The 27,806-nt window shown below is 35.4% G+C and overlaps 4 protein-coding genes across 6 annotated transcripts; all 4 read right to left on the bottom strand.

Moving 5' to 3' along the window:
* Window positions 1-5,690: 5,690 nt before the first annotated feature.
* LOC107642902 (netrin receptor DCC) lies at window positions 5,691-9,732 on the bottom strand. Its single transcript, XM_016346405.3, has 4 exons — window positions 9,380-9,732; window positions 8,062-8,751; window positions 7,343-7,777; window positions 5,691-6,212 (listed from the first exon to the last, which is right to left on the bottom strand). Exons 2-4 carry the CDS (start codon window positions 8,747-8,749, stop codon window positions 6,025-6,027), a joined length of 1,311 nt encoding a protein of 436 aa, XP_016201891.2. The 5' UTR covers window positions 8,750-8,751; window positions 9,380-9,732; the 3' UTR covers window positions 5,691-6,024.
* A 3,209-nt stretch (window positions 9,733-12,941) lies between these two features.
* LOC148563390 (uncharacterized) lies at window positions 12,942-14,557 on the bottom strand. Its single transcript, XM_088486783.1, has 3 exons — window positions 14,480-14,557; window positions 13,724-14,363; window positions 12,942-13,342 (listed from the first exon to the last, which is right to left on the bottom strand). Exons 1-3 carry the CDS (start codon window positions 14,555-14,557, stop codon window positions 12,942-12,944), a joined length of 1,119 nt encoding a protein of 372 aa, XP_088342909.1.
* A 4,324-nt stretch (window positions 14,558-18,881) lies between these two features.
* Window positions 18,882-19,594, bottom strand: LOC107642901 (uncharacterized). Its single transcript, XM_016346404.3, has one exon. It carries the CDS (start codon window positions 19,431-19,433, stop codon window positions 19,068-19,070), a length of 366 nt encoding a protein of 121 aa, XP_016201890.1. The 5' UTR covers window positions 19,434-19,594; the 3' UTR covers window positions 18,882-19,067.
* Window positions 19,595-20,685: 1,091 nt separating this feature from the next.
* Window positions 20,686-27,303, bottom strand: LOC107640147 (Chaperone DnaJ-domain superfamily protein). 3 transcript variants are annotated; one of them, XM_088487944.1, is made up of 9 exons: window positions 26,746-27,303; window positions 23,142-26,187; window positions 23,004-23,067; window positions 22,801-22,895; window positions 22,653-22,718; window positions 22,474-22,563; window positions 22,065-22,241; window positions 21,794-21,858; window positions 20,686-21,168 (listed from the first exon to the last, which is right to left on the bottom strand). In XM_088487944.1, the coding sequence occupies exons 1-8, from the start codon at window positions 27,120-27,122 to the stop codon at window positions 21,823-21,825; spliced, it is 3,951 nt and encodes a 1,316-aa protein (XP_088344070.1). In that variant the 5' UTR covers window positions 27,123-27,303; the 3' UTR covers window positions 20,686-21,168; window positions 21,794-21,822. The 3 variants fall into 3 exon arrangements, with proteins under 3 accessions (XP_088344070.1, XP_088344069.1, XP_088344071.1); XM_088487943.1 differs by lacking the exon at window positions 20,686-21,168 and having other exon boundaries at window positions 21,418-21,858; XM_088487945.1 differs by lacking the exon at window positions 20,686-21,168 and having other exon boundaries at window positions 21,418-21,858; window positions 23,004-23,058.
* Between the last annotated feature and the right edge of the window lie 503 nt (window positions 27,304-27,806).

Raw genomic sequence — 27,806 nt, 5'->3', positions numbered from 1 at the left:
ATAATTATGCCTGCCTATTATGAGTTGATATGGTTTTGCTATGCAAGCTGAAATGATCCCTTGTGAAGAGTCTTTACTCTTTTAGTGTGAACAAAGGAAATGAAAGGAAAAAACAATGCATGATAGGTAAAAACATTGTTACTAGAAAGACTAGGGAACACTGAAAATTTGACAGTATGCAGATTAAAGGTAAACTAAGTGATACGTGCTTCAAATGTTCGTGATATGAAGAGTTCAAGAGTTATTTAGAAGATATTTTAGTTTATATTTTTAGAATATGTTATTTAATGTATTTTTATTTTTGTTTATTTAATTACTAGATTGGGCCTTATGTTTATGGGCTTTAGGGTTTTCTTTGTTTTAACCTAATAAGAGGTTATAAATACCTCATTAGCTATTGTAGTCGGAGAATAGAATGATTTAGAGGTTTTAAACCTTTTTTGGTTTCGTGATGAAACCATGGTGTGGACAATTGAGGTTGAGGAGTCCCTCTCTTGTTGCATCGGGGAATTGGTTAGAAGGTTGAGGAGTCCCTTCGAATCAATTTCCAAACCATGGCGTTGACAAGTTAGGTTGAGGAGTCCCTTTCTTGTTGCGTCAAGAAATTGGGTAGAAGTAGAGTGATTCTCTTTGTACTCAATTTCAACTTATCTTTTTTGTTCTTATTTTAATTTCAATGTATCTTTTTATTCAGTTTGAATCCTTATTTTCTTATTTATCCTTTTAAATCCGTATCATTTGGTATCAGAGCTCAGGTATTAGATTAATTCTTATTAATCTATATTTGTTCTTCTTTTATCATAAAAAAAAAAGTCCAGTGTTTGTCGCATCTTTCTTTTTGTTCTTGTGTTCTTGTTTTCGTTTGCGTTTCATTATTTAAAAAAAAACATAAAGTGAAAAAAAAACAAAAAAAAGAAGAAAAAACCAAAAAAAAAAAAGAAATTATCTTCCTTATAATTACTGTCCTTTTCATATATTATTTTTTTTTCCACCTACAAGATTCGAGGACGAATCTTTTTTGAAGAGGAGGAGAATGATACGTGCTTCAAATGTTCGTGATATGAAGAGTTCAAGAGTTATTTAGAAGATATTTTAGTTTATATTTTTAGAATATGTTATTTAATGTATTTTTATTTTTGTTTATTTAATTACTAGATTGGGCCTTATGTTTATGGGCTTTAGGGTTTTCTTTGTTTTAACCTAATAAGAGGTTATAAATACCTCATTAGCTATTGTAGTCGGAGAATAGAATGATTTAGAGGTTTTAAACCTTTTTTGGTTTCGTGATGAAACCATGGTGTGGACAATTGAGGTTGAGGAGTCCCTCTCTTGTTGCATCGGGGAATTGGTTAGAAGGTTGAGGAGTCCCTTCGAATCAATTTCCAAACCATGGCGTTGACAAGTTAGGTTGAGGAGTCCCTTTCTTGTTGCGTCAAGAAATTGGGTAGAAGTAGAGTGATTCTCTTTGTACTCAATTTCAACTTATCTTTTTTGTTCTTATTTTAATTTCAATGTATCTTTTTATTCAGTTTGAATCCTTATTTTCTTATTTATCCTTTTAAATCCGTATCATTTGGTATCAGAGCTCAGGTATTAGATTAATTCTTATTAATCTATATTTGTTCTTCTTTTATCATAAAAAAAAAGTTCAGTGTTTGTCGCATCTTTCTTTTTGTTCTTGTGTTCTTGTTTTCGTTTGCGTTTCATTATTTAAAAAAAAACATAAAGTGAAAAAAAAACAAAAAAAAGAAGAAAAAACCAAAAAAAAAAAAGAAATTATCTTCCTTATAATTACTGTCCTTTTCATATATTATTTTTTTTTCCACCTACAAGATTCGAGGACGAATCTTTTTTGAAGAGGAGGAGAATGATACGTGCTTCAAATGTTCGTGATATGAAGAGTTCAAGAGTTATTTAGAAGATATTTTAGTTTATATTTTTAGAATATGTTATTTAATGTATTTTTATTTTTGTTTATTTAATTACTAGATTGGGCCTTATGTTTATGGGCTTTAGGGTTTTCTTTGTTTTAACCTAATAAGAGGTTATAAATACCTCATTAGCTATTGTAGTCGGAGAATAGAATGATTTAGAGGTTTTAAACCTTTTTTGGTTTCGTGATGAAACCATGGTGTGGACAATTGAGGTTGAGGAGTCCCTCTCTTGTTGCATCGGGGAATTGGTTAGAAGGTTGAGGAGTCCCTTCGAATCAATTTCCAAACCATGGCGTTGACAAGTTAGGTTGAGGAGTCCCTTTCTTGTTGCGTCAAGAAATTGGGTAGAAGTAGAGTGATTCTCTTTGTACTCAATTTCAACTTATCTTTTTTGTTCTTATTTTAATTTCAATGTATCTTTTTATTCAGTTTGAATCCTTATTTTCTTATTTATCCTTTTAAATCCGTATCACTAAGTAACTATAGGGAAAATGTACATACAGTATTCATCTCATAATCACCACCGACAAATAAATAAATAAACGGTATGGTATGATTTATGAGAAGCAGGTAACCTATCCCCCGCGCTTTTTTATTAAACCAGAGTTCATGAAAGAGAACACCGACGAACAACTTTTGCCATCAAAAGTAACAAAACAAAACGAGTGGAAGCGCAATTTCTTATGGAGCGCATTGCATTAAGTTCTCGCAAGAAAAATATTCACGTTAACTGTCTTATTATTACTGGAATATTTATTTAACACGCTCCAAGAAGAATGATCGAACAAATCACCACAAGAGCATAGTCTGCTGCAATCACATGGCATGCGCCTACTCACTACACAACTTAAACTTATCCACAAGAGTGGGAATTAAGAATTCAGAAAAAAATTCCAAAAGAAGTATTTTGTGTGTAATAAGTATATTAAGAATCCACCACGCGGCATAGCTTCGTTAACATTACGAAATTGGAGCAAATTAAAGCATCTGCATCACCATGTACGTACTAATAACTGGTCCTGCTTTGCTTGCAGGTCCACTATTGATTGAGAGTCTCTACCTGTCCCACCCATTTCCCACCGCCATCATTCTAAGCATGGATAATATAATAATAATTAGAGTATATATTTAAATAGGTCTTTGAAATTTTGCATCCAACATTTTTGTCTTCAAACAAAATTTATTAAGTTGAGGTCTTTGAACTTTTCAAAAATAAAATGTATAAGTTCTTGCGTCACACTTTTAAGGACTTAGAGTAAAGTATCGTTTTTGTCTCCAACGTTTGGGTAAATCTTATTTTTGTCTCTAACGTTTAAATCGTTCTATTTGTATCTCTAACGTTTGTAAAAGTGATTTAATATTATCCTGCCATTAATTACACATCATAAACGCTTTAGTTTGAGTTTTAAAAATCTCTTCTTGAAGTTAGACTACAAATCTCTGGGATAGAATCGTGATTTACTCCAAAAAATAGTTCATCAAATGTTGAAACTAATTCCTACAACATTTACATAATTCACTTTTCTAGGGACATAATTGAATCTAAACACAAATAGTGGGTATAATATTAAAATCGAGCACATCCAAGTGAGACCTAATTGAGAATGAATACATTCAAGTAAGAATAATTGAAAAATATAATCTGATTTGTTAGTATAATTGATAGTATGATAATATTGAATCACTTTTATAAACGTTAAGGATACAAATAGGATGATTTAAACGTTAGGGACACAAATAGAACTTATCCCAAACTTTAGAAATAAAAACGATACTTTTCTCTTTGTTTAAATAGAAACAATAAATCTAACTAAAATAAAGACTTATATGTTAACTTTTTAATAAAATTTTCTTAACGACAAATGTTCAATGCAAAATTTTTAAAAAATTTATCTAAATATATACTGTAATAATTATTAACTTGTAATTGGCTCTGGCCTTGTGAATAAAATAATATCTAGATTTAAAGCGCGCGTTGTGCGAAAAAATATAATGGACATACAATTTATAAAATATATAAAGTAATTTAAAATTTAATAATTATAAAATTAAAAAATTTATAGATAAATTAAATTTTAAATAAAATTGTAAAAATATTTAATTTAAATTTATTTATTTAATTTTATATTATTATTTTTATTTTGTCTTTTAAGTAGTAATTTTTTTAGATTACATTAAATACTATAGCACAAATATAAAATTATTAGATGAAATGCAAATTTGAATATAAGAAATGAACATTCAATTTTCTAGTTTTACTTTTCATGACTTATGATAATACTATATTTTTAACAATATTACAACTAATCAATATAATTAGACCAAAAAAAGAATTGTAAAAAAGATGATATATGGTTGAAATTAACATTTCAATTTTTTAATTTTGTTTTTCATGATTTACAATAATATCATGTATTTTTAACAATATTACAACTAAATAATATTTAAAAAATATAAATTGTTGAAAAAAATTGATATATGAATGATATAATTAATGAATATAACTAGATAAAAAATAAAAAAAACCTAAAAAAAATTGTAAAAGTATAGTATTTTAAGAATTTATCACTTAATATATATGTTTAATAAAGTAAAAAAAATTCTAGTCATCAATCAAATTCTTCAAATAATTGTGCAAAATATTAGTAAGAATGAAGGAAAAAAGAACAAGAAAAATGAGATTATATTAAAAAAAAAGAGATAAAAGAGATGTAAACTGAATATTAATTTATATAGTAAACATAAGGAGTGAGAATGAAAAAAATAATAAATTATATTTTATTATTCAATTTATATCTATTGAAAAAAAATAACATTTACATTAAAATTATATAATATTCTATATAAAAATAAAAAATATGAAAAATAGAGAGTACCTAAAAAAATAAATGTCATAAAAATAAAAAAAAAAATCTTAAGTTATAATCCTGTATGATAAGCATAAGAATAAGTGATTATAGAAGAAGATAATGAATTATATTTTTATTTATTAAAAAAATGCTAATATTAAAGACATATAATATCTTGTATAAAAATAAAAAATAAGAGAATATAAAAATTATAAAGTAATCTAACAAATAATAAATATTATAAAAATAAAAAAAATCTTAAGTTATAATAACGAGTTATATAAGAAGTAAAAATAAAATAATTAAAAAATAATTCAATTAAAATTAAAATAATTTAAAAATTAATTAAATAAATAGTAAATAAGCTATGTCAATTAATTATTTAAATTGATGTGATAAAATATTAAAAATAAAAAAATGTATTAGAAGACTATTTTAAATGAATTTTAACGACTCTCAACTACTAAATTATCATTTAATTTTAATGACTCTCATTGTGAAGTAATTAATCAGCCATAAATTTTCACTATATTATAAACAGATGGCGTTGTGTTGTGCGTGCGCCGTGATGAGAAATGATAGATTCACGTTGGATTGCGTGATTTGCCCTTTAGTCACGACTACGTCCAGACAATACCAACTTGGATGGATGCAGCCGTAAGAAACCTTTCCTGGTTCTTTAAAAAAAATAAAAAAAAATAACAAGGAATATTACTTATGAACCCTGTTACAGGCATATGAAAACATCATGCATCCATGCTACCTGCGTTTTATTTACTATCTTCCACATCGATTTACGTGGCAACTTCTTAATCAAGATTCTCATCCTGCATGTGGACATGAGAACCCAAAAAGTGTTGTATTTGTGACGCTGAAGGTTCTTACTATATCAACTTAAACGCTAAAGTAGACAACAACCCCAGTGGGAGGAGCTATCATAAAGAATCTTATAACCGGTTTGTGACAGATGTATAAGATAACCAAGTATTTGCACGTCCACAGAATTTCCATGAACGCATGACTGAGCTACGGAAACACTGCACTAAATTTCCTACCAAGAACTCTGCATCGGAAAGAACTAATTCTTTGTATTATTTTGTACCATGCACATCACTCTGTGCTTGCCGGAAAATTTGAATTGATCAAAATATAAGTTGCCACACAGTGGCATGTAACTTTTTATTTTTCCTCTTCTAACATGACACACAAGTGTAGTTAGTGATGATGATGATGATGTGTATTTACTTGGCGGCTGCATCCTCATGTTCAGCAACCACATCAAGGTCTGCAGAGGAGGATGACCCTTTACTTGTTGGGAGATAAGACCATGCTATTGCTGCAGAACCAAGCACAATCGCACTAGTAATAGAGCTCCATACCCATCTCTTCATCCTTCTCCTCCTCCGTTGCCTATCACGCCGTCCCAACTCTGGACAAGACACAAATAACACGACACGATTATAATGCAATCTAAACAAACGGAACCATGCAAATTAGCAGGAAATAAAGTATTCATGCAAAACAGCAGTTATTTCCATGAATGCATGTAAACAGGACAGTATTTTCATATGTTGTGGAAACCAGATATCCTTTTATCAGTGGAGCTGCCACTAGGGCAACAGCCCATTTCACATCCATTACAATCTTTAGAAAATTGATTCGTTAGAAGTTAAAGTGTTTCAATCAATGATAGTTTTCTTAACTATAGCAGCTAAGATTTTAAACTCTTAATCCTTGATGTAACAAACGCCAAAAAGGCATCACATCACATCACATCTCTAAATATTAACTTTACCCAGCTTAGTGATTAAGCAAACATTACTGAAACAAGTCTATTATTCCTTGCACCTAATATTCAGAAGGAATCACAATACCTATACAGAAAGCCCGAGGAAAATATATACAAGTTTGAGATATCACCTAACTACAATAGTATAAAGGGCTTTCAGTGCAAGCCTTGCAATATTCATGCACATCAAGGGTTGTATATAGTATTAACAAGTAGAAATCCACCCAAAAAGAACAAGAACTAAAACAACTGTGATATCGCTCAATACAGACCTAAAGCTATGAGCTCAAAGTTTCATTTATCTCAGCATTAAATTGATCACATTCCCAAATAATGCAGCTTTATTCCCCTTCGTATTCTAATAATTCCACTTTTGTTTGGTGGTAAACGGGAAAAGGGGGGGAGTTATCCTAAAACTGATCCTAAACCGCTAATCACTATTTGTTGTCTGCAAAATAAACACATCGACAGTTGAAGCACACCATGGATGCATGATTCTCAGACTGTTAATAAAACCAACATTCGACAGACAATCCCGCTCAACAACCAATAGACAATTCTCACTCAATACAGGTGCTATGTCCATCGAAATCTTTCTTGAACATGCATAATTGTCAAACTCAAAGTAAAGCATGATAATTGTGCTTTGATGAAATGTAAAATGACTAGCCACACTAGCACCAGCAACAGATATTCTTGCAGGAAGAAAAAAATGAGTATGTTCACTTCATCAAAACTATCAAAGACCAAATATAAGACGTAAGTCTCACCTATCGCTTCCTGGTTCCTCTGAACCATCTCCCTATTCATGGTCTCATAACATCGGAGGCGTTCCAACAGCCGAGCAATCTCGAAGTTCTTTAAATCTAGTTGAGCTTCCATCTGTGCTTCAACTTCAGCCCTGGCCATTCCTCTCCCAATGGAGTTTGATATGAATCTTGCAACATGAACTTGTTGACATAGATCTTCCATGGGATCAGAATTCAGCTGGTCAGCCCCAGCAACAGCAGTAAGATTTGCAGGCAAAACAATTCCTGCACTATATAAGCCTTGCCTAATTCTCTCATATTGGCTTTTCATGCTGTTAAGGGACTCTTCAGTTTGCTTCCGCTTCTCTATCTCCATCAATAGACTCAACCTCATTTCACGTAATTCAGCTTCAAAATCAATTGTAGAATTTTGAGTTCCACCTTCAGAAGATAGTTCTGCAGAAAGAAAAGAGACAAGTAAGCGCTTCTCCAACATGAATGAAGAATTTCCAAGACCTTCACTACAAGCAATACTAAACCACTATTTGTCAACTATTTTCAAGGTGTATGAAATATACCATACTATGGATAATTCCGTGATATAATTAGGATATTCCGCCCACTGTAGTAAGTGGCATAAGTTGAAAATTGGGGGACAAGTGCGAAAAACAAACAAGGCTCTTATTGCTTGTGTATGTTTCATTGCAACAGAAATTGACAGAAAACTAAACCCAAATTACCTTCCCAAGCATCAAAAAACTCCCCAGGACTGCTGTACTTCATAGACAGTTCTGCCCCAGCATTATCTTCAACATCTGTAATACTTGCAAAACTCATTGATTCATTTGGATCGAAGAAATCTTCAATCTCTAAACCTCTTTGTGAATTCATTGTTGGTACCTGTAAATCATTTGTAATGCTACTACTCCCACTTTCCCTGTGTCCAGTCCCAAAGTCACCATTATTGCTGCTATCGAATTCAAAGTGATAAACAGTGTCACCGAGCTCCTCTTTAACAGCTTCAGGATTTTTATAAGGAACTTGTAGGTCACCTGCTGAACTTACAACCACCGTATCTGAGCTCTTACCATTAGGCTTTTCACAATCATGGAGAACATTCTGCTCAGCCAGTATGCTGGCCTCTGAAGTGCTCTTGAGGAGGCGCGGCCCACGTCGCTTATGGTTAATGATGTATGGTGATGGAGGAAAGGAAGAGGGTGCATCCGGAAGTGGCGTCACCTCAGGAGTGGCATAAAGAGCTGGTTTTAATGGAGGACGAGTAGCCTTTTTTTTCTTAGGGGGCGCACTAGCATTCCTCCCCTTCTGTGAGTTTGGCAGAGGCATCGAATTCGAAGCAGATCTGTCAACAGGTCTGGAACCTCCAGGCTCTAACAACCTATCCAATGCTATGGCACTAAAGGTCGGCATGGCTGCAAAAATGTCATAGAAACAACATAAACGCAAATATTATTTAAGATTTCAATTAAGTATCAATTTCAAATAGTTATCTTTCCATAATATCCCTACTACAACAGCTAAAATTACACAGATGATTGAATATAACCTAAATTAATGAAACCTTTTGCTTATTTCCTTTTTTTTTTTAAAAAGGGGATCGTTTCGCTCCCCCAAACACCACAATATGTACAGATATTGGGATTCAAGTTATGAAAACAGCAAACGGCGAAATCCTCAAATAAGCTGACTCGATGCGTAGTCTCCAAGCATGGGAAAATTATGCTTCCTTGCGGGTCTTTTTATATTTTTTATTTTCAAATCAGGAGAGAGATTCCATAAGCAATTTTATGTGGCATTCAACAAAACATAATAATTATTCCACAGAGGGAGCATGAAGGAAAACTAGCACAGCTAAATCCAAAAAAGAAAAAAGGAAACAAACCAAAAACAAAATATTCCTTTTTATCTAAGAGATAACGCTAGTAAACAAGGATAATAAAACAGAAAGAGTATCGCGAGTATTCAAAGGAATTGCACCAGAAAACACGGTTCAAAATTCAAATCAATAAGGCGGTAGGGAGAAGAGGGGAGAGGGATTACCTGGGGAGCGGAGTTGGAAGAAGAAGAAAGAGGAAAATGCGAAGGGAAAAGAGGGAAAAGCGTATTTAAGTTAAGACGACAACGTATAACCTCTTCTCCAAGACAGAACGAAATCGACTATTTCTTCGTGTTGTGCGTGTGCCTCTTCTTTTATTTTTTTAATTATTAAAAGAAAATTAGAATAGCAATGACCGCCTCTCCCTCGTTTCGGTATTTTCTCTCTCTTTCTGAGATGAATGAAATTTTGGGATTCCTTTTCCTCCGCAACTCTTTCGCAGCTACGGGCACCTCATTCTCTATTTCTCTCCCACTCTCTTCTTTTCCCTCTATTCTTAGCCTTCTCTTTTTTCTCCTTTTTTTTTTATTCTAAAAACAAATTAGGGTTTCATCTTCGGTGGGTCCAAGCGCTCAACATCGAAGGGGTTGCGTAAGGGCTATTATTGACATTTCCTTGTGTTCAACCTCCGTAATGTACCACATCCTCCTATTATATTGGAGAATGCTTTTATAACATCTATGTAATTATATACTAAGTATTTGTTTGGACGCTATTATTCTGTTAAAAAAAAATTTTTTAATAAAAAATATTTTTTTATTTTTTAGCGTGTTTGACAAATTTCTAATAATAAAAATAAAAGCATTAGAAAAATAAAAAAATATTTTTTTTGAGAAGCTGTAATTTACATCTTTTTCTAAAATATCTTTTTTCTTTAAAAAAAAGATGTTTATCATATAATAAATAAACAAAAAAATATTTTTATATTATTATACCCAAAGATAATTGACAGATAAAAAAATCTTTTTGTATGAGATATCCAAACATAAAATTACTCCATAAGATCTTTTAAAAAAAGATAATTTGAAAAAAGATATTTTTTTAGAAGTTCACCCAAACAAGTCCATTTATTTATTTATTTGTATTAAATTTTATTTTATTATTTGTATTAAATTTTAGCATAATAACTCTAATTTCATATTTATTTATTTATTTTTATATTTTTATACATTCAAAAGTTTATTCGATATTTATTAGCACTTAGCTTTTAAATTTGAATATAAATATCTTAAGGGTCGCGGCAAGATATTGAAGCGGATCCAGGGCTTTTTGGAGGAGGACAAAAGAAGAGACGAGTGCGGATCCCTTTTTAAGCCGCGGAGACAAGTCGTTTTCGTGTGGCATTTCGAATTTTGAACGTCAGATAAGGTCAATGCATACGATTTGTTTGTTGCATTTGAACATAAAACCGGGAAATTTCTCAACTAATTATAGCTCATGAATTTATATTTCTTTCTTTATGATATTTTTTGCACAGTTAGAATATTTACTATGGAACGTAGTAATTAATTTTTTTGCTGCTTTGTAAATACTTTAAAAGGTGAAATACTAATATGAAATTTTTAAATTTTTACGTACATAAGAGTTTATACTATCGACTTTTAGGTTTAATGATTTATTAATTATTACTACATGAATTTCTTTTGGCAATATATAATATATAAATATTTTAAAGTGGAGAGATGGGAATAGGAGGTGTGTGGTGCGTGACAGTGAGTGGGAGGGGGAGTTCGTTATGGGTGGAAAATGCCAAATGTACGGACCATACCAGCTGTGCTACTGGCACAAAACATGGTCTCCTGACTCTCCTCTAACCCTCTTTGCACATGAGAGGTAATTTAGAAGCAAAATCTTTAGATGGCCGTAAATATATAACCTTACCCTTATTTATAATATAAAAAATGTTGAAGGATATCAGAACCGGTAATTAACACGATCAATGATCGTACAACTGAGTCAATTCCGTTCGCTCATAATTAAATAAAAATATAAAATTATAAAAATAAAATTAAAATTAAAAATTAAAATATATATTTTTATAAATATATTAATAATAATTAAATATTAATTTTAAATATAATTAATAATTTATAAATAAATAATAAATTAATTATTAATATAAAATATTTTTTATTTTAAATAAAAAAATTAATAAACTAATAATTAATAAATTAATTAAAAACTAAATTCAAATTTATTTTTACACCAGTAAATTCTTTTTATTAATAATTTTTTTTTAATAAATTTAAGGGTAAAAAACGTAAACAAGTCAAAGGGAGAACAATTTGACACAAATAAGGCAAAGCAAAATCTGATTCATCAATCAACCAAAGCACATTTCTATGTAGTTCGAACCAATATGGTTCGAACTCACTTTGCAAGTAATTCGAACCAAATAGGTTCGAATTACACATATACCACATAGCCACATAATTCGAACCAATTTGGTTCGAACTCTAACTTCATAATTCGAACCAAATAGGTTCGAATTACACTGAAGAAATAGTCACCAAGTAATTCGAACTAACATGGTTCGAATTACTCAGAATTCGGTCCACACAGTAATAATTTAATTTACGAACATAGTTTTCGCATCATGTCTTAATAAAACTCGTACAGTTATTTATTCCGGTGTGCATTAGACATACATTTCGTTTAAAACTGTGGAGACAGAACATATTCATTAACTAAAATCCCATTCAAAGTACATCGCACTAACGTTAACAAATTCTATCAGTCACTAACTACAAGTAAGAAAACCGATAATAGTGAAATCTAAACGCGAAATTGAAATAACAAAAGTACCAAAGCCACCAATACACCTAATCATGTCTCCGTGTGTGCTCTGCTCCTCCGAGCTATGGGCAACTCCGACGTGTGTGGCCGAGCTGCCGATAAAGCCCACATCTCTTTGGCCGGTTCGGATCTGCCTCGTCCATATTGGTCCGTATCCGAGTGGACCTGGGACGACCCTCTTTCGCACGCCTCTTATTGGGTCAGGGATGACAGTCGGCCCGTCATATGGTGGCCAGAAACCCTCCGGAATGGGAGGTGTAAAACCCATCTGATACACACTAAATACCGAACTAAGACGATACACCTGGTGGACGTAAGGCTCCCATGTAAGCCGTGAGTAGGCACACATGCTAGTGCATGGGGACACGGGAAATGAAGTGCCTGGAAGTATCCGCAGTCACATGTGTGAGATGCAAGCGAGACTCTGTAGCTACCCAGTGAGAAAGAACCAGTCGGAGTTGTCTCTGCGACGGTGAACTCGGAGTTATCCCTGTCATACACAGTAACCGTGAAGCACCTACCCGTCTTCAAGTTGGCCTCTATACACTTCACTAAGTGCTGACTAAATTGTTGTCCGGTTCCCATCTGCGCCTGAGCCTCTCTCCCTTTGTGAACAAATAATTCGGCCAACCTTCCGTATGTTGCCTTCACTAGCGAGCACACAAGAAGGTTTCAGACACCCTTGAGGATCGAGTTCACACACTCAGATATATTCGTCGTCATGTGTCCGAATCTACGTCCCTCATCACAATGTTGTGTCCACAACGAATACTCAATCCGGTTCGCCCAGTCACACATCGCCGGGTCTTCGGACCTAAGAATATCAAACCAGTAATGAAACTCGACCTCGGTCTTAGCGTACGCCGCATTCACAAGTAGCCTCCTTGCGTCTTTTCCCTTGAAGGTGAGGGCAAAATTTGCCGCAACATGTCAAATGCAGAATGCCCGGTATGCAGACGGAGGTAACCAGCCTCCCTCAGGAGCCTCAAGCGCGGCCTTGATGCCGTTATGCCTGTCCGAGATAACCAGCAGACCCGGCTGCGGTGTCACATGCTCACGCAGGTGGGAGAGAAAGAAGGACCACGACTCAGCATTCTCACCTTCGACTAATGCGAATGCAACAGGGAGTATGTTGGAGTTCCCGTCCTGTGCAATCGCGACAAGCAACGTTCTCTCATACTTGCCATACAGATGGGTGCCGTCAATACTAACTAAGAGCTTGCAATGACGGAATGCCTCGATACATGGTGGAAACGTCCAGAATAGTCTGTGAAAATAAGCTCGAGACTCGTCCAACTGTCCACCGACACGAACAGGGCTCGTCCTTAGTACTGCAACAATACCAGGCATCGTCAACTGGACTCCTAACACCCACCTTGGGAGCTCGTTGTACGACTCATCCCAGTCACCATAGATGAGGGCAACAGCCTTCTGCTTCGCCAACCATACCCTCCTGTAAGTCGGCCTAAACCCAAAGTATGCGGCGGTGGCATTTAGGAGCACCTTGATGCTGACGGATGCATCAGCCCTAACCATTGGCATAATGAATGCCGATATCACATGGTAATCCAAACTCCTGTGGTCACTGGAAATGGAGGTGGCGAGACAAGTATGCGGTCCGTTGTAACGTTTGACCTCCCAAATCCCCTTGCGCTGTCGGAGACTAAGCCGAATCAACCATGTGCACCCATTGCCGAATTCAGAACACTTGCCCACATACCGGCGATAGTCAGACTCCACGACCTTGTATTTTACCCCTCGTCGGATGCTGTAAGTCTTGACACTTAACAGTGCATCTTCTTTATCCGGAAATTGCTGACCAACCTGAAACTCTGTCAGACCTGCAGACCCTTCAGCATCTCTAGCGCCAAATCCAGCCGGCTGCCCAGGAACCCCCTCCTGCCTCATGGCATCCAAGTCTAAAGAGGAAAAATGTGGAGGGTACTGCTGCGTGCCAGAGCTAGAACCGCCGCCCGCCCCAGCAGGCTCACTTACTCCAACATCATCGCCACTGTCATCAGCAATCATATCCGGCTCGACATCATCGTCCTCTGGATCATCCAAGAATCCATCTCCAACCCCAGTCGGTGCAGCACACTGTAAAGAGGTCCGCAGATATTCCCCTTCGCCGACCTCGTCGCCTACACTGCCGTTGAGATCAACAGGGAACGAAAGGGAGGCGACAGGTTGGACGGGTGGCTCGTACGCAGGGACGGAGGAAGATGCAACGGCAGGTCTGGAGCTAGAACCAGCTACCGTGGCTAAAGTGGTGGTATTCTGGTTCGAACCCCCCGAGCTGGACACCACGTCAACCAACTTTGCTAACAGTTCTGGTGTCCTCACCTCTGGAAACTACCGGCGACAATGAAACATGACCTGCAAGTCCTCATCACTCCCGATCGTGAAACAATCGTACTTTACGGTTTCCTGGAGCACCGTGATTGAAAATCGATAAAGAACTTCTTAACCCGTTTCACACCTTCCAGACCTAGTTTCAGCAGTATAGAGCTAACAAGGTCCTCATATGTCGTCGTAGGGATGTGCATGGTCCGGCCCGGCCCCGAATACTTTAGGGGCTGTTTTGGTGTGATTTCATCGGGTCTAGGGCCGGGTAAGGGTCTCAAAAATAGACCCGGTCATTGTTTCGGGTCGGGCCCGAGCCATGGCTCGGGTCACCCGAAGTCGGCCCGGTGGCCCGGTCATCATACACAATTAATATTTTGTGTTATTAGTGATGGATGATGGCTATTCTTATGTGGAATTTAAGTATTGTAAACCTTAATATTCTGTGTTATTAGTTATTATAAGACTATAAATTAATATTTTATGTTTAAAATGCATAAGATTTTAGACTAATGCATAATATTGTGTTATTTATATTGATTTAAATATTTGGTATTATTAGACAATATTAGTATTGATTATGGTTATGCTTTAATTTTAGAGAAGAGTTGGTTCTTGTTATATTTTTCTAAGTGAATTTTACCATGTCAAATAATGGTTGGAGTCTTGGAAATTTGGATATTTTCACATGTTAGCTTATAAGAAGGTATGAAGGTAATGTAATGTTAACGGCCCGGTTTTCACCCGGTTTTTACCCGGTATAATCGTGGCCCGAAAGTGTATAGGTTTCATCGGGTCTAGGGCTGGGTTCGGGTCTAATAAATAGGCCCGGTATATATTTCGGGTCGGGTCTGGGTCACATCAAACCCGGTTTCACCCAACCCATGCACATCCCTACGTCGTCGTAGGCCTGATGATAATACAGAGAGGATCCTTATCAGTGAACTTCACACCGGAATGAGTTTTCCTCTTAATGGATCCTCTATGGTGAACCAACACTGCGAAACTCTCCTCACTAGCCATGTTACCCCCCTCTAATGATAGCAACTCACGTTCACACCATATATATAGAGCTCTGGTCCTCACTAATTCGAACCAAGCTGGTTCGAATTACTTGAGGAGTGTAATTCGAACCTATTTGGTTCGAATTATGAAGTTAGAGTTCGAACCAAATTGGTTCGAATTATGTGGCTATGTGGTATATGTGTAATTCGAACCTATTTGGTTCGAATTACTTGCAAAGTGAGTTCAAACCATATTGGTTCGAACTACATAAAAATGTGCTTTGGTTGATTGATGAATCAGATTTTGCTTTGGCTTATTTGAGTCAAATTGTATTCCCTTTAACTTGTTTACGTTTTTTACCCTAAATTTAACTATAATAATTTTTAACAATAAAATCAAATTCAAAGTTACACGAGGATAATCAATAATAAATTTAACTGTGATAGATTTTCAACAATAAAAAATTTTAACTAAGTGATTAATCAAAAAAACAAAAATAAATTCAAGTACAATTAATAACAAATTCAATTTAGAGATGAGCTGACAAATAAATTTAAACTAAGTAATTATTTCAACCAAACAGTAACAAATTCAAGATTTAGTAATAAACTTGAGCAACATACTCAACTTTCATCAATAAATTCAATTTTTAACAACAAAATCAAATTACAATCATTAATTACCGCAACAAAATTGAAATAGAAAGAAAAGAAAAATTTGTTGGAACTCACCAAATGGGTCCCAGCTTGTGGTTGCGTAAAGGAAGCTGACGACGAGGAGGAAGCTGACAGCAAGGCTTGAAGCAAGAAAATGACAACCAAGACAGCCTATGGGACCTGCTGCCGGCGACGACAAGCGCAGGAAAGACACGAGTCTAAGTGCGAGACCTGAAGAGATAGGGAGCGACGACGACTAGTCCTGGGACTAGGGCTGGCAATGGGTAGGGTAGGGTAGGGTAACCCTATCCGCGGGTTGAAAATTTTATTAAAACTCTACTCTACCCTACCCGCGGGTTGAGAATCTCAACTCTAACCCTACCCGCACCCTAAAATTCTAAACCCTACCCTACCCTACCCTACCCGCAGAAATATCAAATTTTTTCAAAATAAATATAAAATTCAATCATTTCAAATTTTATAGATATTAATAACATAAAAAATAAAAAACTAATGCTCTAAATTACTAAATTAACTAACTAGTTTAGTAGTTGTTCACTTATTGTAAGTCATTTGATAAGGGAAGTTGTGGGTTCAACTCTCATTTCCTTCACTATATACCTGGACCTGCCTCCGGCGACGAGGATCGCGGGAAAGGCGCGCGACTGGGTGCAAGACAGTGAGAGAGACTGGAGACCAGAGAACTTGAGTGCGAGAGGCCGAAAGCCACATTTAGAGAGATGGGAGAGCTCGAAGCCTCAAACTTGATTTTGATGAAAAGTAAGTTTGTGTTAAGGTGATTTATGTTTGGCAATCTTTGCATCAAAATGAATTATAGTAAAATAAATGTTGTTTGAATTATACTACTCAAAATCACTTTTAGATAAAAAATTACTAAAATAGACACCAACTTAAATAATTTTTGTATATTATCTTATCATTTTAATTTAGATATTTAAATAGATTTTATTAATTAATTCTATAATAAAATTAATATTTATACACTAAAATAAAAATAATATATAAAAATTGGTAAAATATATTTTTAATTAAAACTAACAAAATATAAATTTTAGAGAGTACTAAGAATAATAAAAAAAATTAAATGTTTATCTTGGTAGTAATTGAAATAAATAAAAAAAAATTTATGATATTTTTTATATAGTATATTTTTAATACTCTTAATACTCTTTTTTAATATGTTATAATTTATTATTATTATTATTATTTACAATTAATTTTTTGTTTAATTTACTTTACTTAATAGAATAATAAATTATATTATAAAAAGATAATAAAAATAATACAAAAAATTGTAATTATAAAATTGTATAATATCAAATAAATAATTAATAAAAAATAAAAATAATAAATAATAAAAAAAGAGTTTATGTAAACAAAAATAATAAGAATTCTATAAATAATATAATAACATGCATAAAAGATAAAGTTGGTAAAAGATAAATAAAGATGGAGTATTGATGGCTAAAAGTCCGTTGGTGAAATGCAGAAACTCAAAATTGTAGCTTATTGTAAACGTGGTTTTAAAAGTAAAATCACTTCTGTATACATGAATCAAAAGTTTGCCAAACCAAAAATTGAAACTTTTAAAAAGGCTAAACGTATTTTTTCTCTTGTAACGCGTTTGTCAAACACACCCTCGGTAGTTCAGGGAGAGAGTGACGAGAGGATGTAGACGTTGAGGCTAGGCTAGGGTTTTGATTTTACTTTTCCCCAACCCTAAAAGGAAAACGACGTCGTTTTCTAAAGGATGATGTAAATCTAACGTATTTCTTAGCTGTTTGTTAACTAACTAATGTTGACTATCTATTCTTAGGATTATTACATGTCATTAGCATAACCTGGCACTAACTGTTGCATCATGTATTATCATCACACAAGTGTTGACTTTGGAGAATAGTAAAGTAAGATTCAACTAATGAATACGGAATACCATATTGGTATTGGAGAAAGTGCATCAGAATCAACCGTTTGTCCCTCTCTCACGGTGGTGGTGGTGGTGGTGGTGGATGGAATAATATGTACCACTTACATTTTGTTTACCTCTGTCACCGCATCTGGAAAAGCTCAGTCCAACAAAATCCAAAAGGCCCAAAGGGACGAAATTCCGGGTTTATATGAAACAGTGAAAAATCAGAAGCTAAGGGAGTGGATAAACATTTTTTATGGTCGTTAGTAGTTAATTTCCGGTATCCACCGCCGGCCGGTTCTAAGCCAATGACATTCGTCGGCTTAAATAGTATTTCTAGTTATCAAATACGAATCATAATATTTAACAACCACGTTAGATATATACAAAAATCAGCTACCAAACTAATACTCATATCAAAGTCTCGTGGTTGCTCATACTCATTTATTACTTCTTAGTTATATTAATAAACTCTCATGAAGATTTATCGTGAGAATTCAGAATTGTATAATTCAAGAATAGCAGAGCAACTACGCAAATGATAACGATATGTCTCTTGATAGCATTGGTCAGCGATGGCGGCTACCCTGTCTACACAGATTTTTGCATCACCCAGATTGAACAGCCATATTTTACTCAAGCATGATGCTGATAATTAAATATGTTTTTCTCATCTAGTATCATCATATTAACAACTCCATCACCTCAAGTTACCCCCTTAAGCTTGAAATTATTCATTCTTAAATCTTGATTTGAAAGGTATAACATGGATTATCTACTGTGTTAAATATATAACCTATCTATATACCTTTGGTTAACAGTTTTAGGATTATAAAATAAGTAGCTTCATAAAGATGACATCAGTGACCAACTTGATTAAAATTGTTGTTAATTCTATCACATAGAACATATGTAAACTTACATGATCAAAAGCAATTATGAGCATGCATGTCTGCAACTGATTCATATTAACTAACTTGAGGACCAACAACAACAATAATCCCTTATGATTTGCTTTACATCTTCTTAATGTGATTTTTCAATATTTATACAGAGCTAGCAAGGAAGAAACATTAACAATTTAACATACATTTGAATTCAAAAGCCTAGCAAGTTCATGGATCATTTGTAGTAGATAACAGGCTTATTGGAATTGGAATCCCACACACCTCCTTCCTTCATATACTCGAGATACCTGATGAATTCAGGCCTAGCTGTCGTTTTCTTCTTCCGGCGAAGATCGAAGAAGCCGAAGAGTGGATGAGGGTGAGTACTCTTCTGATTACTGCTGGCCTTCTTAGTGGGGTTTCTCTGAAGATTGATGTCACCAATGGTTGTTGAACCAGTCATGGAGGAGTTGAATCCCCTGCTAGAAGGCAAACTTGTGCTCCTCTTCAACTCCTCATTGGAAATTCCATTGGCAGCACCATCTTTCTCTAATTTCTCATACTTTGAAGGGCCTCTCCGAGTGCTAAAGGATCTAAACATGGCTGCTGATTTCCTCCTCTGTGAATACCAAGAATTTGATTGATTAATTAGATATGTATAGATGTGAAAGTAAAAAAAGGGGTGGGTGGGAATTTTGATGGGAATGTAGCACTAACAATAATAATAAATGGGACTATATATTGTTCGAAGAGGTTGTCATGTTTTGATTATTGATTTAATGGTTGCTCTGATATTATCAAAATTCTGGTTTGAAACTTTGAATACAATTATGAGTGATGCAATATCTGTTGACTTTTTGTGCCGTCTCAACAATTCCATCCTTAATTAAATGAAACTTACTGTCAACAATTCAGGATCAACGAAATTCAAAATATTAAATTGTGAATGTGATCATTTAAATTTTCTTTGCTACACCAATCTTGATTTGCTCAGTCAAAGTGCCTCTATGACTCTATCCACATCATTCGTCAATATTTGTGTTAACTATCACATTGGATTCGCAAACTTTTATTGTTTACACAATAAAAACATTGAAGCATTCAAATAAGTTGCCGGATGCTTAAGAAATTAGCCCGAGGGAGTTGACAAGCATGGCATTACAGAAGCTCAGCATTGTGTGAATTCCAAACTAAAACTAGCTTATTTTTAAATGTACTGTTTAGTTTAGCAATTGTCGTCTATCATAAAAATCATGATCTTGGAAGAGTGAAACAAGTAAAATATAAATTCATCCATAAGAAGGCATCACATTGATCCTGCTTCGTGCTTAGACTTTAGATGCCCATAATTGACTTCAATTTGAGGTTTCATCCCTATCCATGAACGACTTTGTTGGATTAAGCATTTGAATAAGCAAAGCTTTTAATTATATTTCAGCATATATTATTTTAGAGGAATGCTACATGACTAACAAATATTATCATTTTTAGCTAACACTTAACCAACAATAATTTGTATACATATTTACCAAAATTTTGTACACAAAAAACATAATTTACATCTATATTTACCAGATTTTACACACAAATCAATACAGTTTACATTCACATTTTTCAGAGTTTGTATACATAGATTAATAAAATTTATTTGTTAAAAATAATTTAGTGTTTGTACTAGTCAAATAATAACAAAAGATACTGAAAATGGCTGACATTCAAAAGTTTCACATATGGTTATTTGTTATTTGTTTATTAAATGAATTATTGGTAGAGACACCAGAATAGTTGTGTGAAAAAGATCAAAATATTAAACAGCGCATTCAATTGCTGACTTATTATATGGAGCGCAGACAATTCAAAGGACGACTTGATTATCCATTTTTCTGAATTTGACAAGCAAATCACGTTGAAGGAATGAAGCAACACTAAAGCTTCGTGTGCATTACATGCGCCATATTTTAATAATCAAACAGAGAGCAAGCTGGAAACCTAGATTGCAGCCACAAAAAGTGATCCCCATACAACTAATCTCACATTACTCGAATGATCCTTTTACCATCGTCATTCTTTTCAGTTCACCACACAGACCACCTTCTAATGTCTGCCACGTAAAATAGTTAAGTGGCTTCCAACTAAAGATTCAAGCGTGGCCACCAGGGTTTTTAACTTTTTATCACTTAACATTCAACAATGTTGTCCATTGGCCTAGTAGTCTAGTAACTGGGACCTGCTCCCTCACATTGTGGACCATAGTTTAGTTTATTGCGGGGTCACCTTCAAGAATATATTTCCCCCTCAACAAATGAAAAAAATCTGTTGTTGCCTTTGCACACCACCTGTCCACTCAATTGCATCTCTTAAAAGTCCCTCACTTAGGATTCACTCATACACATCACATAAACCCAAACAAACTGACACCACTCGGCCCCTCCCTTCAGAGCATGCAACCTTGAGAACACTATGGCATGGTCTTCAAATGGATCATGAATTGTTTGCTAAAATGTGGCTTCAGCGGCATGCTGCCAACTGGTTTTCATGGTGTTTCCATTCATAATAATGGTTAGAACATTAAAGGGATTCCGTAATTTGGTCATAGAGAAGCCAGTATAGGCTCATGATCTATATCTATTTACTTGTGAATTTCTTAAATTTCCATGCAATAGCACACGGGCTAGAATTTCCTTCATACATATAAATACTGAAAACTACGGGTGTGTGTTTGAGTTACGATTTTAGAGAGGAGGGAGAGAAAGGGTTTAGAGGGTAAAAATTTTACTCTTCAAACCCTTTTTTTTTCCCTCTCTAAAATTTTAACTCAATCCTCGGGGAGCATTCTTAAAGAGGATAGGTATTCACAAAAAATGATTACTTAGGTTTAAAAAAGAGGAACTATGCATTCCCTGAAGGAATACTGCCCACCGAGGGAAGGGGAGGGGAAGTATACATGCATGAAAGGAGTACCAAGAAAAGAGCTCTGACTGCCGAGCAAGCTACCGCTCTTCTGAGTTGAATTTGTTCCAAGCATCCTGGAAAGGAAGAAAAGAAAATCCAAAATAAGAGGAATAGGTAATGCACATTAAAAAATTCTTGTCCAATTATTCCGATGTGCAGCTACACATCGTAGAGAATATGATAAAGCCAAACTATCATGTATTATGTATATGCTTCAAATAATAATAATAATAATAATAATAATAATAATAATAAACAGGTATAGATGGCATGGACATACCTTCAAAAGATCAAAGACCTTTTCACATATGTATTTGTGTTGAACACTTGCTCCACGTTGCTGTAATTTGTCAGGATGAACACAAAGGGTAGCCTTCCTATAAGCTTTTTTTACAGCTGCGGAAGTAATGACCTCCGTCAATGGGATTGGCTGCCACCCAGAGTCAGGTCCAAGGATCTGATAAAGAATACAAGTTAGGAAAGGGAACAAGACAGTAGTGTCAAGTGTCTACAGCTTAAAACAATCAAAGTCTAGATTATTCAGAACTAGGATATCTCATGGGATGCTGCCCATTGAAACTCAAAAGGTCCTAAATAAAAAGGACTTAAGAGCATCATGACCAAGCAAACCAAATGACTCAGCCAGAACCTACAAATATTTGCATGTGCATTTGGAATTTTCAACCTACATATTGCAAGGTAGAAAGTAATGCACGCAAGTTCCCTTCTTTTCCACTTGACCACCTCTTTACTTCAGCATCCAGAGTCTCAGCTAGTCTCTGAAAACAGCATCAGACTTAAGTAATCAATGAAACACAATGATAGAAACAATAATTGAGAACCTGGAAATAAAGTGCGACATACTTACATGTCTTTCAGCTTGCTCCTTCTGAGCCAGATGGTCACGCATGTTCTTTTCTGCCAAAGCTTTTGCCTAGAATTTCCATAAAACTCGTGAGCACACCATTGAATGTGAACATTTTATATGTGAATTGTTAAAAGATTGAATATCTTACTGCACGCTCAGCTGTTCGGCGGTGTCTCTCCAGTCTAGATCTACATCTCCGGGCTGATTCACCTTCTACTTCAGATCTCTCGGAAAAGGAGGAAGCTTTAAGCAAAGAACAATTTCTCGTTAAGAGTTTATCGAGCTTCATGTGGTAGAATGTTCAATGAGAATTTATACTAAAGAATGGGAGGAGTTTTGCATTTTACATACCACCATAAAGAGAATATGGATGTCTGGAACCTGCAGATGAGCTGAAGTTTTGAAACTGAGTATCCTGCCATTTGAGTCATCAGAACTTTAGATGGAAATTAAGCAACTTATCTCTAGCAGAATTCTGGGGATACTTACAGAGGGTGAACAGACTTGTGTTCCACAATTTCTCGAAGAAGCAGCATATTGGTCTGATACAGATCTTTGTAACCGTTCTCTGGACTCAAATGCAGCCCTCTCAACTTTTAATTTCTCCTTGGCACGCTCCTGAGCTTCTGCAGTTGCTCGTTCAACAGCAGCCCGTTCTGCTTTCAATCTAGCCTCGGTAGCTACCTTATCAGCGTATGACCAATCCCTGGCCTCAGCACATGCCTTCTCAAGTCTTTCCCTGGCCTCAGCCAATGCCCTTTGTCGAGCTTCCGCAGTTGCTCTCTCAAATGCAGCCCTTTCTGCTCTCTCACAAGCTTCAGCATATGCCCTGTCACGAGCCTCGAAAGTTGCTCTATCAACAGCCATCCTATCTTTTTCTCTTTCCCTTTCCCTCTCAACCTCTAGCATTGCTTTGTCAACAGCCATTCTGTCTTTTTCTCTTTCCCTTTCCCTTTCCCTTTCCCTGTCCTGCTCCTCTTCTATCTTTCTAAGACGGTCTTTTTCTGACTCTCTTTCTCTTCTCATTCTTTCAGCATCCTTTGGTACAGTGGCAGAAGTTTCATTGAGACTTTTTTCTTTTATCTCTGTAGATTGAGCAGTTCCCTGGACATTTACAGCTTCCAGCATTGTGCCACCTTTAGCTGCTGTATTCCTTCCATAATCAGCCTTCATCATGCCATCATCCACCTTTCCTGATGTGGGCCGCAAATCCTGTTTATCACCTAGGATTATTTCAGGCACTCTGACTTTTTTATTTGCCGCTTGATTTTCCACCCTTAGATCTTCCAGTTTAGTCTCTTGACCTTTGCATTCAGATCTTGTTTTTCCAATTTCTTTATCAGCAACAGGTTCTTGAGATACCTTCAGTTTTCCAATATTTTCTAATCGGATGGAAGCTGACTGAGCAGCTAAAAGGTTTTTGCCAATCTCTTCTTCTAATGTCTCATCAGTTGCTTTAGCAATCTTCATGTTGCCCTTTACTTCAATACCCTGCATTTGATCCAAATCTTTGCTGCCAGAGTTGTTATCCTCTCCCATTCCACTAACATCGTTGCCCATATTCTCAAAACGATCTGTGTGATTACCCTCCTCATTTGATACAATTGAACTTCCTTCCCCATCAAATGTCTGGGTTGATGAGCTTTCAAATTCATTTTTCCTTAGAGCCTCGTTCAACATGTCAGCATTCCATTCTTCTCTTGGAGCTTGATGCAGAACATTCTGGGTTCCTTCATTGTCACCAGCTTGTGTATTCCTGTCTCCATACCCATCAAAAGCCTCATTATGTTCCCTTTTGTTTAGATCTCTTTCATATGCTTGCTTTTCCCTCTGCTTAAAATCCTCTTGCAGTCTTATCTCATTAACCTCCATTTCAAATTCTTCTTTAAGTTGCTCTTCATTCTCTTCTAGCTCCACAGAATCTTTCAGTTTTTCCTTATCCCCTGCTTGTCCAAAAACTAAAGCTTCTCTTTGTCTTTTTCCATTTTCTTTGATTTTGTCAGGCTGCTTCTGCGTTTTCACACTCTGACTTTGCTTTTCAGCCTCTTTCAGTTTCTTCTTATTTTCCTCGAGCCTCTCCCCCAACTGGACTTCACTTGATGTTTGTCTATCAACCACTTCCAATTTCTTAATGTGCAATTGTTTTTGCACTTTGTCTCGCATCTTAGGCACATCTTTTAAGCTTCCTGATTGGTCCGCTTCAGTTGCATTCTTCTCAGTTTTTCCATTCTGGGGTGCCACTCTTACACCCTTCTCATTCTCTTCCTGCTCAAATATCTCGGTGACCTTTCCCTTCTTCACCTGTTTGTTTTGGTTGTACTCCTCATTAGATGCTTTAGGTCCCAGAATGTTCTTGTTGGTTTGATCCACCTCTTTTGCAGCATTAAATTTCTGCTCGTATTCCTCCTCTTGATAATATTCCTCAGTTGCTATTACTTTCTTATACCCTTCTTGCATACCAGGTGCTGCCACTATTCCCTTGTGGCTATTGCCATGGATTCTGGTATCTTGCACCAAAATTTTAGTAGGCTTTGTTGGCTGAGTTCTCTTTCGAGATTCATCTGTTCCGACCAATTCAAAAAACTCCGTTTCTTCTTTCCATGTAACATCTCCATTACTTCTATCTGATTCCTGAGATGACCGGGATTCATTTGGATGCTCTTCAGTGAACATGTTTAAAATTCTTTTCCCTTCCATTGTATCTGGAGTTTCGGGGGCGGCCTTCCCTCCTTTCTGTCTTTCATCTGAAGCAGAAAATCTCAATTTGGAAGTTCTCCTATCACAAGTCTCCTGCAATGTCCCATCATTGAAACAATTTGATCTAGTCTTCCTTTCACTATCTTTTACATCATAACTTGATTCTACACGGCTATCATGAGCCCCCTTCTTTCTCTCTTTCATTTCTTTGGCACTCTGGAGTCTTGCTTCACCTTTTTGCGTTGCTTCTTTTGTAGCAGCAGCAGATGCATTTGTATCAACCTCCACATCAAATAAAGGTGGTGAAGTGTCACGCCGTGTCTCTTCAGAAGCAACCTGCCTACTATTTGGATGAAATCCATAAGGGTCCCTATTTTTGGCATCTAGTATAGGAGGTGGACGAGAGGGTGGTGGCACCTGAGATGGCATACTTCTGAGGCTGATATCGGATACAGTTATGAACATCTCGGCGGAATGAGAATCATTGTGAAGATTTACATCACTAAGAAAAGCCCGTTCCCTAGAAGTAAAATTACGTGGACGTGACGTTTTCCTGGGATGGTTAGCCTTCACCTTGTCTGCACCAAATGATGGATCATTCTTATGAAACATTATGGTTTCATCATATACTAGAGTGGAACCAGGAATTTCATGCATCTGAGTCATGTGGCTTTTGCCCTTTGATCTATGTTCAGTGCTTGCACCATTGGCGTTATGATACGAAATGTTGAACTCTGTATCACCATCAACAGACTGGAAATAATCTCTATTTGGCATGGTTTGGTTATTTGCGAAATGGTCTGACTCTCCAGAGAATGAGTCAGTGTCTTCAGGAGTCCTGTAGATGATGAAAGAATATCATAACATTGAAAAAAGATCTTGTACAAAGACAGTCTTCACAACTTTAAAGATATTGAGGTATACTGAAAGAAATTATATATTTGAAGAAAGAATGACTCAATCAAGCACTTTTGACAATATTCACAAAAATAATTCAAAATTACAGCACACGTAATTTGCAGATACCAGAAGTGCATATAAGATAAAATGCAAACAAAATTTAAAAGATTTAAGCAGTTATTGTTCACTATTATAAGCAATAAAAAGATAAAAAGAAGAAAAACTCTTAGTGCCCCCAAAACACCAAAGCAGCGCCAATTTCAACAACAAAGTTTTTCAAGCGCCACAGTTCATTGAATCAAACCACAACAGTGACACCAGTTCTCAAATCAAAGTCACCATAACCAAGTTAAACGTCAGTAACAGAAAGCAACTAAGCTGCTCTATGCCTCAAACAAAAGAAGAAAAACGGATCACGCATTTCAGTGAACATTGAGCACTCAACACGGAGAGAAAGCTAACTTTTAACGGAAACTGATAGGTATAGCATTGATACCATGCTTCGTCAGAAGAAACGCCGTCGAAGCCATTTGGTTGGTGAAACAAGTCCTCGAAGGAAGCCGCAAAATCAAGGGCTCCGAAAACTTCGGTGTAGCTGAAAGCAGAGCTCCGGGGATCAAAGAAGGCGTCGGCCTCGTCGACCGCCGGAAGATCCAGCACGGGGATGGAAGAGGCGCGTGGTGCGTGGAAGCTTCCAAAAATCTCGCTGTAGTCTTCAAAGCGAGGGGATAGGCCCGAAGCGACGAGCTTGGGAGGAGGACCGCCGTAGATGTCGTCGTATAAGGTCTTCCCGGAGAATCCTCCGGCGTTGATCTTGCCGGAGAGAGGAACGGCAGGCTTGTTTGGTTGCCGAGAATGCGCCAACGTTTCCATATTGGGAATGTAGCCTCTTACTTAGGGTTCGCTGTGTTTCTCTTTCTCTCTCTTTAGCGGTTCAGCTTCGGTGAGAGTGCGGACTGCAGAGACTGTTCGGAAAAACAGTGGACGAAGACGAAAGAGAAAATGGGAATACCGAATTAAAAAAACAAAAATATGAAAAGCAGAAGCTACGCGTGAAATGTCGAAAGAAGGCTCCATAATTATTAGGTGACGTTAAAGCGTTGTTTTTTTTTTTTTTTTTTCTAAAGCAGAATTAAAACAAATTATTTAATCAAAATTATTTTTATAGAGTAATATCATATTAGTAATTGTTGAAATCAATTTTTAAGAATTTTAAAAATAAATATTTTAATTCTAATAAAATAATATACAAAAATATCTTTAAGATTTTATTCTAACAGGCATAATAATTTTTTATCTATTTTTTAACATAAATAAATATTATTTTTTATATATATTTGTTTTTATTTTTAATTTTATATATAATTTCTCAAATTAATAATTTTTTTAATTGTACACAATTATTAAAATAAATATTAAATTTTATTGAATAATATAAATTTAAAAATAAAAAATATTTTTATTAATCCTAATATATTTTTCTGTTCATAATTATATCATATTTATTAATATTCTTAAATAAATATTTAAAAAATATAATATATATATATATATATA

This window comes from Arachis ipaensis, chromosome B5 (genome assembly GCF_059453495.1).
Source record: "Arachis ipaensis isolate K30076 ecotype BB chromosome B5, ASM5945349v1, whole genome shotgun sequence".
NCBI lineage: Eukaryota > Viridiplantae > Streptophyta > Magnoliopsida > Fabales > Fabaceae > Arachis > Arachis ipaensis.
The sequence above is the reverse complement of the archived record's forward strand: the minus strand, read 5'-3'. Positions and strand labels throughout refer to the sequence as shown.